This window comes from Salmo salar, chromosome ssa14 (assembly GCF_905237065.1).
Source record: "Salmo salar chromosome ssa14, Ssal_v3.1, whole genome shotgun sequence".
Lineage (NCBI taxonomy): Eukaryota > Metazoa > Chordata > Actinopteri > Salmoniformes > Salmonidae > Salmo > Salmo salar.
Genome location: NC_059455.1, coordinates 61,390,587 through 61,410,397, shown reverse-complemented (window position 1 = coordinate 61,410,397; position 19,811 = coordinate 61,390,587). Strand labels below are relative to the sequence as shown.

Genomic DNA, 19,811 nt, shown 5'->3' with positions numbered 1-19,811 from the left:
AGCCCAAGCTCCATCCATGTGCATGCGTAGGAAGACCTATGTTGATGACTTCATTATCCTGACTCTCACCCTGGAGGATATATTGCACTGATCCCATGGGAATTCATGAAGCCTAGGAGAAGGTCTGGTTGAGTGATTGTATGACATATGACCATTGACACTAACAAACAACTGAACACCGTTTTCTTCTTCTTTATTTTCCCATGCATCAAGTTCCTGTATATACAAAATCCAACTTGATTGACCAACATTTCTGGGATTCTGAAAGATTTTTGTTGTTATTGATTCTGTTTCTCACCGTGAACCATCTGTGTTATCAATTTGCTTAAAGTGATTCTAGCACTCTATAGTGAATTGTAAGACTTGATATAAGACATGCTATAGACGTATATCCTATACAAGTACTGCTAATACTTAATAACACTGGTGGTTCATAGAAAGTAGAGCCCAACCTATATGTTCAGATTCAGATTTTTTGTGGGACAAAACTTACCGATACCGCGTCCCGAGTGGCAGCACAGCACAGCTGTGTCACTACAGATCCTGGTTTGATTCCAGACTGTGTGGCAGCTGGCCGCAACTGGCAGACCCATGAGGGGGCGCAAAATTGGCCCAGTGTCGTCCGGGTTAGGGGAGGGTTTGGCTGGACGGGATGTCCTTGTCCCATCGCGCTCTAGTGACTTCTATGGTGGGCCAGGTGCATGCACGCTGACACGGTCGCCAGTTGGACGGTGCTTCCTCCGACACATTGGGGCGGCTGGCTTCCAGGTTAAGCGAGCAGTGTGTCAAGAAGCAGGGGTCGTGTTTCGGAGGATGCGTGGCTCTCAACCTTCGCTTCTCCCGAGTTCATATGGTAGTTGTAGCGATGGGACAAGACTGTAACTACCAATTAGAAAAAGGGGTAAAAAAAGAAAAGAAAAAAAGAAAAAGAAAACTTACCGATACCGATATATTTGCAGATTTTGTGTTTTACAGCAGGGAAATTAAAAAGTTAAATTTTTCCACACCAAGTTCTCTTAAATTTCCATCCGAAAGAGTAATTGTCCAAGAAATGTCTTCAAATGTTGATTTCTCACATTGTGACAATAATGTCAACGAGAATGGGCGCTAGTGTTCAGATAAGCATGAGATTCACTTTTTTCCATCCCATTTATTGAATATTGGTTATCGGTAGAATTATCGGCCGATATCAATATATCGGTAAAAGGCCAATATCGGCCGATAATATAGATGAAACTATATATATCGGTCAGGCTCTGAAAATAAAGTGTTACCAAAAAAACCTTGCTATAAGACATCACAGTGGCGTATATCCTATACAAGCATTAATAACACTGATGGTTCATAGAAAGTGTTATCAAAAATCCTCTGTCTTGAAGGTGTTAGACAAATACAGTACAGCTAAGATTGGAGTACCGTCACCTCACAGGATGTCTATTCCACAAACCGATGTCCATGTGTTCAGGGGGCTAGCCAGAAATATATACACATAATATGCACACATGCCCTATACCCCAACACAACACATGTACGCATAAGATTCATAAAATCAAATACGGGAAGTCCTTCTTATAATCCAGACTATATAAATAAACATGATAAACTATTTATGAACTATATATAAATAATATTTTCATATGTATATATTTCAGCGTAAGATGTACTAACTACTTCATTTTTGCCAGAATTTTTTATTTATTTTATATTCGTTCAGTTCCCGAGGTTTTCCTGTAAAAATCTAGAGGAATCAACCTAGAGGCATAGAATTTTACATTGACTCCCCGCTTCCAATTATCCAGTAAGTTCTTACAACAATTTACAGTCATTTCACAGTACAATGGATGTCACAGGCTCGCTGTAACTTTGTTACCGCATTTGTGTCGGTTCAATTGACAATCTTGAAAAATTCAGATTCCATTTTCTTTTCAGCTTTCATATGTTGTTTTCCTGGCCTGGCTACCTTTAGTGTGGAGCACAGGCGACCTAACTCTCTAAACAGAGGACATTTGTTCAAAGTAGACTGAAACGAAAGGGACGCTCATCTGAGGTGCTGACCCTCTCTCTTTCAATTCAATTCAAGGGGCTTTATTGGCATGGGAAACATATGTTAATAACATTGCCAAAGCAAGTGAAGTAGATAATATACAAAAGTGAAATAAACAATAAAAATTAACAGTAAACATTACACTCACAGAAGTTCCAGAAGAATAAACACAATACAAAAGTCATATTATGTATATATACAGTGCTGTAACGATGTACAAATGGTTAAAGTACAAAATGGAAAATAAATAAGCATAAATATGGGTTGTATTTACAATGGTGTTTGTTCTTCACTGATTGACCTTTTTTTGTGGCAACAGGTCACAAATCTTGCTGCTGTGATGGCACACTGTGGTATTTCACCCAGTAGATATGGGAGTTTATCAAAATCGGGTTTGTTTTCGAATTCTTTGTGGATCTGTGTAATCCGAGGGAAACATGTGTCTCTAATATGGTCTTTCTCTCTCTCCTGTTACAGGGCAGGTTGAGGGTTTGCGCGTGCATGTGTGTGAACTCTGATTGTTCTTCTGAAGAACCCTCCAAGTTCACACTCACCCTCCAAAAGTATGACCACTGATGATCCTTTGCACCTCTGTGCTTTATTGTGAATCCAAATAAAATATTTGAAGTGTGTGTGTGTGTGTGTGTGTGTGTGACCGTTCAGGGTCCTTTGCACCTAAATGTTTTATTATGAATTTTAAAAAAGTATGTGTGTATGATCTGGGGGATTGAGGAGACCAAGATCTTGTAGGTCAAGGTCAGGGGCTGAGGACGTTGTTCCACCAGATCAGATTGCTCGTTAAGGGCCAAACCACGCAAAAGTCTATCAGTGTGTTTGTCAGTGGCCACAAGCCAGCCATCTGCTCTTCCTTCTTTCATTCATTCATATGTCTTATGTGGCCCGCGGGGTATTTATGTGTGTGTGTTCGCGTGTGTGTGCATGGTCACTTGAGGCCAAGTGTACATTCAGGCAATTGTCCAAAGCCACCAGTTGTGTGTCAATTGGAGCACGTCCAACTAATCCGCTCAGTCACATGGCCAACGGCAGCTTCTCATTGGACGAGAGGACGGGGTAAAAAGCCTTGCCCAACGGTGGCTCAGGAGTTTTGGTGGCAGAGGCAAAGTGGGCACAGCCTGGATACCCTAAGGATCTTACGGGGAGGAATTCCTGGAAAAACAAAGCGAGAGTGACACTGGAAATAGTAGAAGACAAGAAAAAGCGAGGAAGCGAGGGATGACCTTACCAAAGAGATGATGATCCCACAGCAAAATGATTGTCTAAAAGTAATTGTCAACGGCTTCCTATTTTGTGCCTGTATGACAATCCATTGTTTTAGAAGGAAGGTGTTTAAGCAATATGTCAAATACAGTAATTGTGAACTTTTGTATTTGAGTCAATGCTGAGTGAATGAACAGTGAATGAACAGCACCGAATGGGCTTGACCTCTTGGGTCTAATTGAGTTTGGATTGGGAAAATAACTCATGGTCAACAACGGGGGGGGGGTTGAGAAATGGAGTTGACTTGTTTACACTTACTTGATGGACTAGGATTTGGATTGGATTTGATCATCCTTGGCGATATTCAGATTAATATTGGGGCTTGGGATATGTTGAATATTTTTGCTGGGTTGAATGGAAAAGCTGCATAGATTTTTGGTGAAATTAAGCATGTTGACTTGATTCACAGTTCTGGTATTGAACAATAAGTTATTATCTTGATGATGTTTTGGCTGAATTATATTGCTGATAATTTTGTCATTCAGTGGTTCTGTTGCCTTTTTGCAATATTTTGCTGCTCCATGGATTATATTGACGACGACAAACATTGTCAACACCCTATCATGCACTGGGATTAAGTCACTTTCAATCAATTCTGACAGTACAGTGTTTTGCTTATCAAGTGACAATGACAAGTGACAACAAGAAGCAAAGCAAAAGGAATTCCACTAGTGTCACTAGTGAATTCAAACATACCATTGTATTCATGCTAGGATAAAGTAGCATGAGACCCCTTCTCTCCCTTTTCTCTCTTCCAGACCTCAAGCTTTAACCAACACATCTAAAGAAGAGGGCCCCCAAGAAAACCAAAGTATCACCAAAGTAACACCGTACCAAAGCACCCCAAACCAAGTCCAGTGGGGAAGAGAGAATCAACACAAAGAGTGTTAAGATGAAGCTGGAGACAGCCCCAGATATGAGTGAGTGGCGAGAGGACGACTTTGCCCTCAACTGCACCTACATTGTCCCTGACCAGGTGTCGGACCCCAGCTTTGGTGTGCCCAAAGCCATGACGTCCATACCCCGCAACCTCACCTTTGAGTACAGCACAGAGAATGAGGTAAGATCTTTATCAGAAATCACATTAATCAGCATTTCTGTGAAGGCGCCAGATTTAGAACCAGGAGGGGAACACAGTACATGTTCACAGCCAAGTGGCATGTTTGTGTATTGACATTTACTGTGATGAACAATGTCTTTCTTACATACTCTATTAATTAAGTCTGAATTAATCTGGGACAGTCAGAGGTTAATGACAAGTTGTGGTCAAGGCTCATGTTAGGTGCAAGCAAGAGTTTTCCATTCCATTCCTGGTCTGTTCAGTGTCACAATGGCCATCTCATGTGTGCACCGGTTAAAGCCCCTAGCCTCTTTACCGTTACCATGTCTCTAGGTCAGTATTACAATCATGTCTCTGGGTCAACACACACACACATTTCCGTGAACAGGTAGCTGCAATACTGAAATAAATACCTTGTCATTATGTGTCTTTTCCATGTTGCATCACAATCACCTTAGTTTCTTCACTGCCAGGATCTTCCAACCACAAACAGGCATAAGGGTCATGTATCTTAACCCCATGGTAGTCATCCACCTACCTAACAAGAAGTCAGGGATCAGCTCAGCTGCATCCAGGTGATCCAACCTGAGCCGTACAATCACATCAACAGTTCCCGCTCTTGCCCTCCTTCCCCCTCCCCTCTCCATCCCTCGTTTTCCTCTATTTCGGTGAATCAGTCTTCTACACAATATTTCCAGGCTATGAGTGTCAGTGAATCAGCTGACTGGCATGGCCTTATTATGACTCACTAGAGAAGGGATCTGAGGTGTGAGGTTTTAGGCTGAGGGTGTCCTAAAATGTACACCATGCTCTTATGAAAAGTGAACTTAAAATAGTGGCAGAAAAGTCGTCTCTCTCTTTTTGGGAAAAAAAGGCTGTAATTCTCTCTCGCATACTTCTCACTTGGTGTCACGCCCTGACCATAGAGAGCCTTTTTATTCTCTATTTTGGTTAGGTCGGGGTGTGACTAGGGGAGGTGTTTCTATCTAGGTGTTTTATTTCTATGTTGGCCTGGTATGGTTCCCAATCAGAGGCAACTGTTTATCGTTGTCTCTGATTGGGGATCATATTTAGGCAGCCATTTCCCCACTGTGTTTTGTGGGATCTTGTTTTGAGTTAGTGCATGTAGCACCTCTGTTACAGTTAATTGTTTGTTTCCTTTTGTAAGTTTCACTAAATAAAATATGTGGAACTCAGAGCACGCTGCGCCTGGGTCTGTCTCTCCACCCAATCGTGACACTTGGTCAATCTTCACTTTTCGTGTGGTTAAGTGAGCATACGGTTCCTTCCTCCTTCTCTCAGTATTTTCATCCGAGCAACGCTTAGATTTCCCTCCTTTAGCTATGAGCGTCTCTTTTCTTCCTCTCTCTGCTGCGTTTTCTGCCTAGGCCCGTGAGAGGTGTGAAAACTGTGGTTATGAACGCATGGTAAGCTTTTATATGGCTTTGTTAGTCTCCTTCCACCCTCACAAACATCAGCCAAACCAGATGTAGCAAGTTGAAAACACAGTGAAAGACTTCACTTTCACACCAAGGGGTTGTGAGAACTCTTTTCCTGTTTCAGCAGAGGCAAAGTGACCCTCAACTCCACTGTACTTGAATGCAAAAAAGATACGTTACTTGCACTTGTAAACACAACTTTTTAATATGAGTGTCTCACTAAAACACACGTGTAAAGTACAACATTTCAAACATGTTACAGTCTTTTGGTAAGGCTGGCTTTGTACCCTCAGAAGTTTCCCGTTCTGATAATGGCATCATGTAAATTTCTCCCCTGAGTAGTTGGGATTTGCTTGAGGAATCCATATACCCTAGGGTGTTTTTATGTCTTGGCATCTTACCTTTATGTGTGTGCTTTTCCTGGTAAAGTCACAGTGCCAAAGGGTGTGAATCGACAGGAAACAGACACATGCCAATTGAATCAAAAATAAAACCTATGAACTACCTATGGGGACTTCACACGTACTTATTAGTCCTTGCCAACCATTGTTTGTTACCAGTCATTGTTTAGTCATGGCGATTGCCGATTATGCAAAATTACTACTTTTCAATTCTGGGATTCTTTCAGTTGTTCACCAAGTTATTAATGACTAATACATTTTCCCTACTTTTTTTGGTCCTCTTTGAGTTCTAATGTAATACTTATATACAAAAGTATGTGGACAACACTTCAGATTAGTGGATTCGCCTATTTCAGCCATGCCCGTTACTGACAGGTCTACAAAATCAAGCACACAGCCATGCAATCACCATAGACAAACATTGCCAGTAGAACGGCCTTACTGTAGAGCTCAGTGACTTTCAACATGGCACCGTCATAGGATGCCACCTTTCCAACAAGTCAGTTCGTCAAATTTCTTCCCTGCTAGAGATGCCCCGGTCAACTGTTAGTGTTGTTATTGTGAAGTGGAAACTTCTAGGAGCAACAACAGCTCAGCCACGAAGTGGTAGGCCACACACGCTCACAGAACGGGACCGCCGAGTGCTGAAGTGTATAGCGCATAAAAATCTGCTGTCCTCGGTTGCAACACTCCCTACCGAGTTCCAAACGGCCTCTGCTTCCAGAGGCAGCGTCACCACAAGAACTGTTCGTCGGGAGCTTCATGAAATGAGTTTCCATGGCCGAGCAGCTGCACACAAGCCTAAGATCACAATGCGCAATGCCAACTGTCGGCAGGAGTAATGTAAAGCTCGCTGCCATTAGACTCTGGAGCAGCGGAAACGCGTTCTCTGGAGTGATGAATCACGCCTCACCATCCGACAGACGAATCTGGCTTTGGCGGATGCTAGGAGAACGCTACCTGCCCCAATGCATAGCGCCAACTATCATTTTTGGTGAAGGAGGAATAATGGTCTGTGGCTGTTTTTCATGGTTCAGGTTAGGCCCCTTAGATCCAGTGAAGGGAAATATTTTATGCAACAGCATACAATGACATTCTAGACAATTCTGTGCTTTCAACTTTGTGGGAACAGTTTGTGGAAGGCCTTTTCCTGTTTCAGCATGACAATGCCCCTGTGCACAAAGCGAGGTCCATACAGAAATAGTTTGTCGAGATCAATGTGGAAGAACTTGACTGGCCTGCACAGAGCCCTGACCTCAACCCCATCAAACATTTTTGGGCTGAATTGGAACGCCGACTGCGAGCCAGGCCTAATCGCCCAACATCAGTGCCCGACCACAGCAATGTTCCAACATCTACTGGAAAGCCTTCTCAGTAAACAGCTGAGGGGAGGAGGTGGGTAAGTAGGTTAAGCTCCAACGATTAACTTTCGTTTGGGGCGCAGGGCAGGCATCGTCACAGGCCGTATTTCCTGGCTGCGAGAGGACCTATTCCGAGCAGGGACAGTTAGGGGGGAAGGTGGGAGGGAGAGTGGTGGCGAGTGATACTCCTCTACTCCTTCCCCCCTCCCTCCTTCCTCGTCTTCTTATAAACCTGGCTGAGCGGTCGTTAATCAGCAGCCCTGTCGCAGCTCATTCATTAGTCACACTAAAACGGGGCCACACAATGTCCCTGTCACACTCACTCTCGTCTCACCCTCCGTCACCCCCTGGCCAGGACTCAACAGATCTTCAAGACAAAGCCCCTTAAGACCCCCAAGCTATGGGTGCGTCTCACAGATGCTCCCTGCCAATGGGGGGTGTCCCCTGTGCCTTATTCAAACTTCCAGTACTTTCTAAAGAATCCCTATTGAAGTATGAGTCAGGTTGCTATTCCTGGCTGTCAAGGCTCAGGGGATAGAGTTAGTCTACTCTAGTTATTTCCCTGTTTTCTTATCCCAGCTCTTGAGTTAACTGTGGATGCGTTTTTTTTCTTTACTTCATATACGTGTGTAACTTGAGTCTGGTAAACTCTGAGTCAGAGTGTAGACATTGAACACGTACCAGAAAAAGTCCAGGCACTACAGAGTCTGGTGGTCATTCTCACCAGCAGGGGCAGCGGTGAGCTGAGTTAGGTAATTTATGTTCTGTCTCTGTCCCTGTAAAAGGCTCTGCATGGTCAATCCAACATCTGCAGCGGCCGTAGAGCGTTCACCGCAATACGGCCTCTGCAGAAGTCAGGGCATTTATACTTCTTGAGCATTGCTGAGCTGTTGTGAAGCAAGTTGTCATGGAAGTGAGTCCGTGTTTATACTGTCAATGCAGAGCTATACGGACCCCTCCGCATTGTTAAAACACTTGGTCGGCGCACAGCGATGCGGTACAGAGCTCAATTTGGCCTCTGCATGGCTCTGGAGGCTCCGCAATTGCGTCACACCATTCATACGGTGCCTCCAACCACATTGTCAGGTCAAGCATAAATTGGCTTTAAGTCAATGGTGTTTACGAGGACAGTCAGCAGGTCAGAGAAGCAGGTCAGAGAAAGTGCAATTCCCTTCATTAATTTAACTCATTAGGCAAGAGGAAGAAAGCGAGTCACCTTGGAGCTCAGGAGAGAAGATCAGAGCTCCTGTCTGGGTCAACATGTCAAGGCCATAGAAATAAAATTGGTAGAACAGAAGAAGTTCCTCAGGCCACAGCAAATTGACTGCACCCTCATGCTTCTAGTAACTCTATTTCTATGGTCAAGGCTGTCTTAAGGAACTGGCACTGTTTGACTGACTCTAATGTTTGATAGCATGGGTCCCAGATCTGTTTTTGCTGTCTTGAAATAGGATTCTAAGGCTAACTGTTTGATGATGTATTGTCTTGTGTTTAGGTGACAGGCGTGTTCAGCAAAGAGTACATTCCTCAGGGGACTCGGTTCGGACCTCTGCAGGGTGACATCTACACCAAATACAACGTCCCCAAACAGGCCAACAGGAAATACTTCTGGAGGGTAAGTTAGCAGAATAACCGTTAACACACACACAGTGTGTTTGACCTTGGTCCAATTGTCCTTTTCATTAAAGTTCATAGTTCTTCCTATCTTATCCTAACATGATTTTGGCAGCAACAATTTAGATTTGGCATACTTAAAAGAAACAGGATTACCAAAAATATTTATAAGTTGCTCTCAGTCAGCTGGAGTTGTATATGAAAACATACTGTAAATACCAACCAAGTGATACCACCTGTGATACAAGTTAGTATTCAACGTCCATCCATGTCTGAAGACGTCAAGATGTCGGGAGATGATGTGGAAACCGGCCACTAGGGGCAACAGTGAGCGCTGTTACCTTCAAGTAGGTTTGGGTTTTGCTCGGGCATTGTGGACAGGGATGATGGATGGACGTAAGCATCTGCCTCTGATTCCAAAGGTTGCAAGTGCTTATCCAGTGATATTTTTTTTGAAGCCTATCCCAGCCCCTAACCCTTACCTTAACCATTCTGAGTTAATGCCTTCACAATTTGTAGTCAATTCCTGAACTTAACCCTAAACTTAAAAATGCTGAGTTAATGCCTAAACTTAATGCCTTAAACACAAATTTGACTTTGGAACAACTTCGAAATTTGACGTTTGAACGTCTAATTCTGACGTGAGAATGTGAGAGCTGGTTGGTAAGTACAGCCATGAAAGCAGGTGAATGAAATTATACTGTGGGTTCTAGGGGATAAATCTCAATACCTTACCTAACAAGCAGCTATGGGAACTGTTTCTCGAAAGAGACGGGAAAAGAGATTCGACCCAAAATTCGTCCTTGTTTTCTTCTCCAATTATTCTTGGAAAAAGAAGCCAAAGTGGTAAAACAGTTTCACACCAAGTCAGTCACTTCCCATCTAAAAGGAAACCAAAATGCATTGCTCAGAAGCCCATAGGTATTCAGGGGTTTTGGACAGATTTTTGGGGAAGTTGTGGATCTTTACATGCACGCAACAATTGCATCCTTCCCAGCGCTCAAGTCCCATTCAACCCATTCAACAAGTATGACATATAGGAAGTGATTGTTAGTGTTCCCCTCTCTCTCTCTCATACACACTTCCTTCTCATTCCCACCCACCCTCGTCCTCTCTCTGTCTCCCGGCGGTGACTTGCCTAATTCAGGAGTTTTCTCTGAGTCGTTTCCCTGTTAGGGCTTTCTGTCCTACGCTTTCACCTTCCTTCTGGCATTTCCTGTAAACCAGATCCATCCTGTCCTACTACTGAAAATTGGTGAAAGTCTGACTCGCCTCGAGAGTATGGCAACACTCTCTCACGGGACAGGTGTGGATGTGTGTGACGTGTGTGACTGCGTGTGCCTGTGAGCACGTGCCACCATCTATTTGTGTGTGTTTGTGTCTGCTAACACAACCCCTCTTACATATCCTTAAGCGATGCCAGTAAAAACAATTACAGCGCACCCTATATTTAATAAGTGATTGACAACTTGACAAGTGAGGAAATGTAATGGAAATGCCTATGGTTGACAATATGGTGATATGCTGTATCTCCTGGTGGGAAGCAGCCATTCAAGTCTGGGCATGTTGAGAGAAACCCCCAACCAGAGTGTGAGAGAAAGAAAGAGAAAGAGAAAAATAAATGTCTGTCTGTCTGGGCATGCGTTCAACCTCTTTGCCCTGCCCCCTCTCCGTCAGTCTAACTAGCAGCTGATAAAAGCAGTGACAGAGTTGATTTCACACCAGACAGTGACAGTAGTTCAGGAACACACACACACACACACACAGTGCGCGGGACACACGCTCAAGAAACAACCCAGGTGGAACAAGAACCAGATCATTAGAAGAGGATATAGGAGACTATTCTGTACATGGCAGAGGTGAACTACGCTTTCTATCTATATACTGTGACAATGTCTGTCAGCTCAGCAGCTCAACTGCTACAGTGAATATTACAGTCATGAGTGAATGTAACAATACAGTAGAGGTCAGTCGGTTACAAAGTTGTGTACTAACTGATGTTACACTACGTTTAAATACAAGTGTGTGTGTTCTATTATTGCATTTTATTCTTATTTCACTCTCCCCTCTTTTCCCTCCCAGATCTATAACGGCAGGCAGCTATACCATTTCATCGATGGCTATGACTTACAGCGTAGCAACTGGATGCGCTACGTCAACCCGGCGCACTTGCTGTCCGAACAGAACCTGGTGGCGTGCCAGAATGGCCTTGACATCTACTTCTACACCAGCCGGCCCGTGGAGCCCAAGCAGGAGCTGCTGGTGTGGTACAGCCAAGATTTCGCCCAGAGACTGTGCAGCCAACCGGGTGACGAGCTCAAACAAAGTGAGTACCATCTTTGATTCTTTTTTTTGCCCTCCTCTCATCTGTTCACTCTCCTCAACTCCTCTCCTTGTTTCTTTCTCCTCTACCCTCTCCCCTCGTCTTTCCCATCCTCTACTCTTCTCTCCTCTGCACTCATCTTTCTCTCTATGCTCTCCTTGAATTGCTTTTCCATCTCCTCTCTAGCTCTCTCTTTTCTGTGGCTCTACAATAAAGCACTATTCTATGTTATGACACTCAATGAAAAACTGTTAGTGAGTGAGAGGGCAATGTAGTAAAAGACAGCCAGGTGTGTGTGTTTGTCTCTAGGAGGAAACGATGACGAACAGTGAGACAGCTTTCTTTTCATACCTATATCAGATAAAAAAAGGGATTTAAATCTCTCTGTGTGTGTCTGCTCGATAAGATGACGCAAAGGTGAGCCATTTTTGTCCGATCACAGACTTCTCATATTGATAAGATCTGAGTTTATTAGATGGTAAACAATGAGACTGAGTGTGACGGAAACTGCTTCCTGTCTTATTCCCTTTTTGGAGCGGGTGGCATTGTTATGGAATACATACTGAGTCATGGTTGGGTGACAGACTTACTGACAAAAGACAATACACGGCTACACCTGCCTTAATGTAGAAGACAGCTCACCCACAAACACAAACACACTCACTCTTCCTTACACAACGTAGGGAAAATCTCAAAAGGAGTAGAAAAGTCATCTCAACAATGCCTGGTCAAGTAAAGTCCATGAGTCAAAGTCAGTTGTGAATTCAGGTATGGCAAGTTGTCCATTCATTATATGACAACTAGTTTTGTTGCCAGAAACTCTGTAAGGAGACATGCCCTCTTAAACTATAATTACATTACACAGTCATTCAACCTGTTGACTAATGATGACGAGGCTACAATGGCAACTGCATTGACGGTCCTTTTTACTGTGTACTCCACACACTTGGGGACACCCCTGATAAAGACTTTAGTAAATAGGCTAGGCCTCTAAAATTTAAACAAAGCAATAAAGGATAAAAGTAGCTTAAATAGTCTATCCAAACACATTTGGTTTAAAATGACCAATTTATAGGCCTAATTAAATGGCTTACAATTTTTTTCAAAGAACAGGTTGGCACTGAACAGGTGACAGTTGAAAGTTCACGCCTAAGCTTTGTATTATCACTAGTGCATGGTTTAATGCACTATTGTAGCCTGCAGTGGTTTGACTTTCCCTTTAATCCTGGTTGTAAGGCAATTTCTGTTAAACAGCGAGTAATGCGTCAGTTAAGCTACACAGCTACTCACATAAAACATAAGTAGGACTTAGAACAAGCTAACTAAATGGCAAATGTATTTCTTCCTGCGGTCCTGAGAAAGACGCTTGTGAGGTAATTGAAACCTTGCGACAGAAACGTCCCCCAAAAATGAAAGCCTTTTGTTTTACTACAAATCCTACATGACACATACCCACATACACCCACACATCAAAATGACAACATTGCTATCATAGTGCCAGACAGAAACCATGAACTCTTTGAAGTTTCATCTAAAAACTGAAACCATCATCATTTACCATAAGAGGGAGTGCCAGCGAGGATGTGAGAGCTCGAGTGTGAGTGTGGTGCGTCATTACAGTCACTTCTAACTTCGTTAAGACTGTGAACTTTGTCATTTGCCAATCAATACTGTCCTATTACAGAGTGATAAGTGAATAATTGCTCATTAGGTCTGCACAAAGGACGAATGGAAGTTGTATTATTGTGTGGATTGGCAAGGTTGACAATTGTTTTTACAGTGTATTTCATACACACTCAAACCCAACCACTATGTCTGACCTTGTGTTTTTTCTTCTTCTATAGAACACATTATCGGAGATGTCAGAGAATCTGAAGAGAAGGAGGAGATGAAAGACGAGAGAGAGGATGAAGGGGAGGAGAGAATTGACGTGGAGGTGCTGGAAAGAGACACTCCGCCCGACACGCCAGACGACCAAATCATGGACTTCAGCCAGAAGATAGAGAATGAGAAGGTGACCCAGGACCACCAGGGACCCATCCCCTCTCCTCAACCCGACCAGCGAGAGCCCAACCTGGGATCTCACGTCTACGGCTTCCCCGAGTGCCACCCTACCGCCCCCTCCTCGACCCGCGACCTCCACCTCCACGGGCTCTACGGCCACAGAGAGGGCCTAGTGTCCCCCTACCCCCTCTACCATCCCTCCAGACCCCTTAAAACCCCCTACCAGCTTCTCCCCCCATACAGCAGCCCCCACTACCCTCACCTCCTCCTCCCCCAGTACCCCCCACCATTCCCTGGGATGCTCCCCTCCGGGGGCCCTCTGCAGTACAGCAGCTACCCGAGTAGCGATGGACTTCCATACCCCTCCATGACCCACCAGCCTGGTCTGCTCCCAGTGCCTCTGCCCTACCCAGGAGCTCCTCAGGGAGGGCTGAAGGAGAGGACCCCAAATATGTCACCTCCTTGTGGGGCCCCAGCCACCCCAGAGCTCTCTCCCCTTCCCAAGCAGGAGCATCAGACACCCTTGCCGTCACCCTGTGGCTGTGAGGAGGCCATGAACCTCAGCCTGGCCATGCCAAAGAGCAGCCCCTCGCCACCTGCTGCCCCTGGCTACAAATCCCTCCCCTACCCCCTGAAGAAACAGAACGGCAAGATCAAGTACGAATGCAACGTCTGCATCAAGACTTTCGGACAACTGTCCAACCTCAAGGTGAGGATCTTATAGAAATAGGTGGTCCTTTTGATTTCTTTGGAGGCCCAATCTATTCCTGTCTTATTGTGGGTTCCTATCTAACCGAGGCATTTTTCTTTTAGGTGCATCTGAGAGTTCACAGTGGAGAGAAGCCCTTCCAGTGTCACCTCTGTCAGAAGAGCTTTACCCAGCTAGCCCACCTGCAGAAGCACCACCTGGTCCACACCGGAGAGAAACCACACGAGTGCACGGTATGTTTGCGTTTTGATCTGCTTTTTCCAGTCTACTTCAGCTCTAAAACACACACACACACACACACACACACACACACACACACACACACACACACACACACACACAAGCACACACACACACACCCCTGCGTGCCAGTATGACTTTCACCTTGCCCTGCCCCTGTGATGTAAGGAATCCCTAGGCTTTTGTTGAACACTATTTTATAACTATGTGGGTGTGATCATGACCTCAGTCCTGTGTTGATTTTCATGGTAGGGTTCACTGATCTCCCACTCAAAAGAAGCAGTCTACACTTATAGAAAAAAGGGTTCTTCGGCTGTCCCCATAGGAGAACCCTTTGGACAACCCTTTTTGGTTCCAGGTAGAACCCTTTTTGGTTCCAGGCTGTACTCTTTTGGGTTCCATGTAGAACTCTCTGGGGAAAGGGTTCTACATGGAACCCAATAGGGTTCTACCTGGAACCAAAAGGGTTCTACCTGGAACCAAAAAGAGTTGTTCAAAGGGTTCTCCTATGGGGTTCTAGCACCTTTTTTTCCCAAGAGTGTAGGGTCATACCCTGCTAGCACGCAACCAGTGAAGGCCCTGTCTGGCTGGGGGACAATAGAAACCCAGGAGCCAGGTTTCCCCCAGTTGTTCTAATGATATCACTATCACAACATCATCCTAACCTGAACTTTCCTATCTATCTGTTCCTATTCATATAGGTGTGTCACAAGCGCTTCAGCAGCACCAGCAACCTCAGGACCCACCTGCGGCTCCACTCGGGTGAGAAGCCCTACCAGTGCAAGTTGTGCAGCACCAAGTTCACCCAGTACATCCACCTCAAGCTGCACCGACGCCTGCACATTGCCCGCGACCGCCCCCACTGCTGCCCGCTCTGCGCCCACGCCTTCCTCCACCACTTCTCGCTGCTCATCCACCAGCGCAGCTGCTGCCCCGCCTCTGCCCAGGCCCACGCCAACTCCCATGCCCACACCCACATCCACGAGCTGGTCGAGCGCTTCGACACCAGCCCCGAGGCGGACACTCTGCCTGAAGGGGCAGGACCAGCCCATTTGGAAGCTGCAGTAGAGCGCTGGGTAGCCCGGAGCTTGGAAGGGCGAGAGGGCAAGGAGGACCAGAGTGAAGCCACCCTGCTGCTCAAGGCCCTCACGGCGGCCATTAACGCCCCAGCTCCTCCCACCACGTCATCGCACACTTCTACTTCAGCCTATCAGGAGAGGGCTAGTGTGGTACGCCTCTACAACCGGCCAATGGTGAAGACGCAAGGGCAGTAGGCGAAGTAGAAGGACCCCTGTGGGGAGGGGTAAGAAATAAGAAACATTTTAAGGGTCTACCTCCTGAAAAGCCAGAGCACAATCGATAAAGTCGTCACGGAAAAATAAGTATTTCCTCGAGGGGAAGAGAGACTATGGAAAGCCAATAAGAGAGCAGCACCAAAACAAAGACTATTGAAAGACATGGCCAGTGTGTTCAGTGATTGCACTTCCACCCTAACTGAGGGTGTTTTCTTATTAGCTGTGGAGTTTCACTCAGGTTCACAGGTGTAATTTACATAGAATGTGTGAGAGAGTTTGTCAGCTATATTTGTTCAGTTGAGTGATTATTTTTCTTGTTAACGTAATGTTACGTCTTGACACTTCCAAGGAGGCTTACTCCTGGGAAAACCGTTGGACCAATGCCACAAACTATTACTGCGATATCTAATGTTTTATTACCGGACAATCTTTGTGCGTATTTATTTATTTTTGCTAAAAAGGGTAGATCAGGGATCTTGAAACTATGTGTATGTATTTGCGTTTGCCAAAAAACAACAAGAATCAAATAAAATATGAGAATAAACGGGTCTAACTTATGTAGCATAACTTTTTAAATCTTAAATAGTGTATTCTAATGTATTGTAACAAGAGAGGAAAGCAAACTAAAAGCAGTCAGAATGTTATAATGTTCCGGTTCAATACAAATAGCTTCTCAGGACTTCCTGTGAGTCATTTAGTGATGTATTGGGGGTACATACTTCTGCACAGAAACTAGCAATAAAAAGAAAAACGTTTGTTTCTCTATTTTTTGTGTCTTTTTGTATGTTAAAACATTTTAAGACAGTGTATTTTTATTTGAATTTGTTTGAATATATCCTGAAATACCATTGTGTTTCTAGCTCTTTCTCTTTGATTTAGTTGCTATCTACCCACTGTCGATAAAGCTTTATTTCATTTGTCCTCTATACTGGTGGTACTGTAGATGCGAGTGTCATCTGAATCAGAGCATGAACCATACAGTATGTGAGAATGAACCCAATGTAGCCTTTACTGCACTTGCCCCTTTACTCCGTCTGCTCCTAGTACCACTGTATATATACACTCAGGTGAATGGCTCTCGACTCTTGTTATTTTACCAAAACTATTGACAAAAGTACCTCATATGAGAGCTGTACGTTTTCGCTCTCACTGGAAAAAGCCAGAAATAGATCCATGCGCACCAAGGTTTCTGTTACCTAAAACCTAAATGGTGGAACTGTTCTAACATTAATACTGTGTGAATTATAATTGTTTTTGTATACACATTTGTAGTTTTGTCTATGTAGTTTATTTTTGGACCAAGGTTATGATATGTGGATACTTTATGTCAGAGATTATTTTGATGATACTTTTGTAATAAATGTAGCACAGTAAACATGTTGTTTTTCAAAATGTGATGTCTTTTGAGTTTTCTATTTTCTCGCTTCAAAAATCCAACATGCTTGTATTTGCACACTCACATGAACGCACACACAGACACCCCCTCACAAATCCCCCACATACTCTTACCCTCTCTTACTCATAACCAAACTCTAGAAAGTCCCACACGACTGCCCACTCAAAACTCTTGAGTTCACTTTCTTAGAAAATAGAGGAACTGAGAGTATGCACTGATGTTCACTAGAATCAGCATCACTTACCATCAGACTATACCTAATGTGCTAATAATGATTGCAACATTGAATGCGGATTATGTCTTCTGAGAAGATGTCACCTTTGTGGATATTCAGCTCTCTTCAAAATCTGTGAAACTATTGTTATCACCTTTCAGCAGCATATAGTATGTAATCAAGACAGTCGTGAAGAGGGCATGACAAAACCTATTCCCCCTCAGGAGACTGAAAAGATTTGGCATGGGTCCTCAGATCCTCAAAAGGTTCTACAGCTGCACCATCAAGAGCATCCTGACGGGTTGCATCACTGCCTGGTATGGCAACTGCTCGGCCTCCGACTGCAAGGCACTATAGAGGGTAGTGTGTACGGCCCAGTACATCACTGGGGCAAAGCTTCCTGCCATCCAGGACCTCTATACCAGGCGGTGTCAGAGGAAAGCCCTAAAAAGACTCCAGCAACCCTAGTCATAGACTGTCCTCTCTACTACCGCACGGCAAGCGGTACCGGAGCGCCAAGTCTAGGTCCAAGAGGCTTCTAAACAGCTTCTTCCCCCAAGCCATAAGAATCCTGAACATCTAATCAAATGGCTACCCAGACTACTTGCACCCCCCCTTTACGCTGCTGCTACTCTGTTATTATCTATGCATAGTCCCTTTAATAACTCTACCTACATGGACATATTACCTCGACTAACCGGTGCCACCGCACATTGACTCTGTACCGGTACCCCCTCTATATAGCCTCGCTATTGTTATTTTACTGCTGCACTTTAATTATTTGTTACTTTTATTGAAAAAAAAATGTGGGGGTATTTTTCTTAAAACTGCATTGTTGGTTAAAGGCTTGTAAGTAAGCATTTCACTGTAAGGTCTACAAGCATGTGACAAATAAAATTGGATTTGATTTGATTAATTGAATTAAATATGATTTCAATAATTACATTATACCAGAACGTGGTTTGAAATGCTGATAAAGGACCACGCTGCTGTTTCCCATAAATACATTCTTAGAAATGATATCGATTTACAAGAACTGGCTCCATGTGTTGATGACTGACTGAGTACTGGCACACCTGATGAAGGTGAAACAATCTGCTGATGAACCTCCCCCGACATTAAACCACACTTTCAGTCATCAGCATAGTTACAGTAAGCTGGGCCACTACTCCCAGTCTCTCCTCTCCTGTCAGGGTGTTTACATGAGTGACCTCTCTCTCTCTCTCTCTCTCTCTCTCTCTCTCCTCAGAGTGTTTGTGTTTCCTCTCGTGATCTTTGCTTAAGGAGTCTGTGCTCATCAAGGGAGAACCCCACTGCACACTTCTGACCAGAACAAATACACCTCAAACCAGATTAAGAGCCATAGGTTTGTCACGTTGTCGAGCAGAGATGTAAGTCAGTTAGCATGCCTGTTAACTAGCAAGTTACATACAATATATGACCATTTAGCCAGTAAGTAAGCTTCAGAGTTAGTCAGTAAATGTATATTCTTGCCAGTATAATCCGTAGAGAATAAAGGCTTTTTAATTTTTTTCACTACATTAGGGTTCTTTGATAACTTCTTAAAATTCTTTGCACAAAGGCCTTTTCGGCATTGTTCACTATCCAGCAATGCATAAACTTCTGTTTCTTATTTTAGCCTGCCCGTTCAGCAGTCATCAAGTAAACTAGTCAATCAGTCTGTTTTCAGAATACCAGTGACAAATTAGCTCACTAGCTGATAAAAACACATCCTGGTGAAGAAAAGGATGGAGCAATTATTGTGGAGAGGGGGAAGTTATGAGGGCCAACTTCCTGTTTACTCTTGAATTTCTTTGAAACCTTGTTCCAGTCTGTAGCTGGGAAGGGGTGGGACCACAACATCACAATTTAATGGAATGCCATCCGGAACTTCTTCATTGAACACATTAAAGTGGCACCAGTCTTCTTTTAATAAAACATTTAAAAAAACATTTAACTTAAATCCAATGACAAGGTAAACATCTTTGTTGAATTCACGTTAGTTGACAACTCAACCAAATGTAAATCAAAACCAGACGTGGAACTGGCATCTGTGCCCAGTGGGCAAGGTGTTGTCTGTATCATGTACGGTTCACAGATCATTGGGTTTTACAGGGGGCATGATTTGATCTAAAAAGGGCCTAGAATGGCCACTTTCATCATCATTTTCTCAAAAATGGTTTGTGTTACAAATGTAAAAAGCATATCAAACATGCTTTCTACCAATGAGGTTTCTATGTGAGAACTGCCAGAACAATCTTAGATACACAAAATATTTTTGAGCCATGCTGGCATGGAATTGCCCAATACTATTAAGTGTAAGGCGAAGCGGTCATGGTTAATCAGAAACCTGTCAGTCTGAGTTAGATTTCACAAAATATTCATCGCCAGTCTAGCAAAGCCAAACACTCACTCTGACACGCCATGGACAGT

General features: G+C 44.0%; 1 protein-coding gene across 2 annotated transcripts; it reads left to right on the top strand.

The window, feature by feature from the left end:
* Window positions 1–3,167: 3,167 nt before the first annotated feature.
* On the top strand, window positions 3,168–16,533 carry LOC106570043 (PR domain zinc finger protein 1). 2 transcript variants are annotated; one of them, XM_014141970.2, is made up of 7 exons: window positions 3,168–3,327; window positions 4,081–4,382; window positions 9,079–9,198; window positions 11,280–11,523; window positions 13,365–14,233; window positions 14,338–14,466; window positions 15,175–16,533. In XM_014141970.2, the coding sequence occupies exons 2-7, from the start codon at window positions 4,215–4,217 to the stop codon at window positions 15,745–15,747; spliced, it is 2,103 nt and encodes a 700-aa protein (XP_013997445.1). In that variant the 5' UTR covers window positions 3,168–3,327; window positions 4,081–4,214; the 3' UTR covers window positions 15,748–16,533. The 2 variants fall into 2 exon arrangements, with proteins under 2 accessions (XP_013997445.1, XP_013997446.1); XM_014141971.2 differs by lacking the exons at window positions 3,168–3,327; window positions 4,081–4,382; window positions 9,079–9,198 and adding an exon at window positions 10,901–11,056.
* Window positions 16,534–19,811: the final 3,278 nt, after the last annotated feature.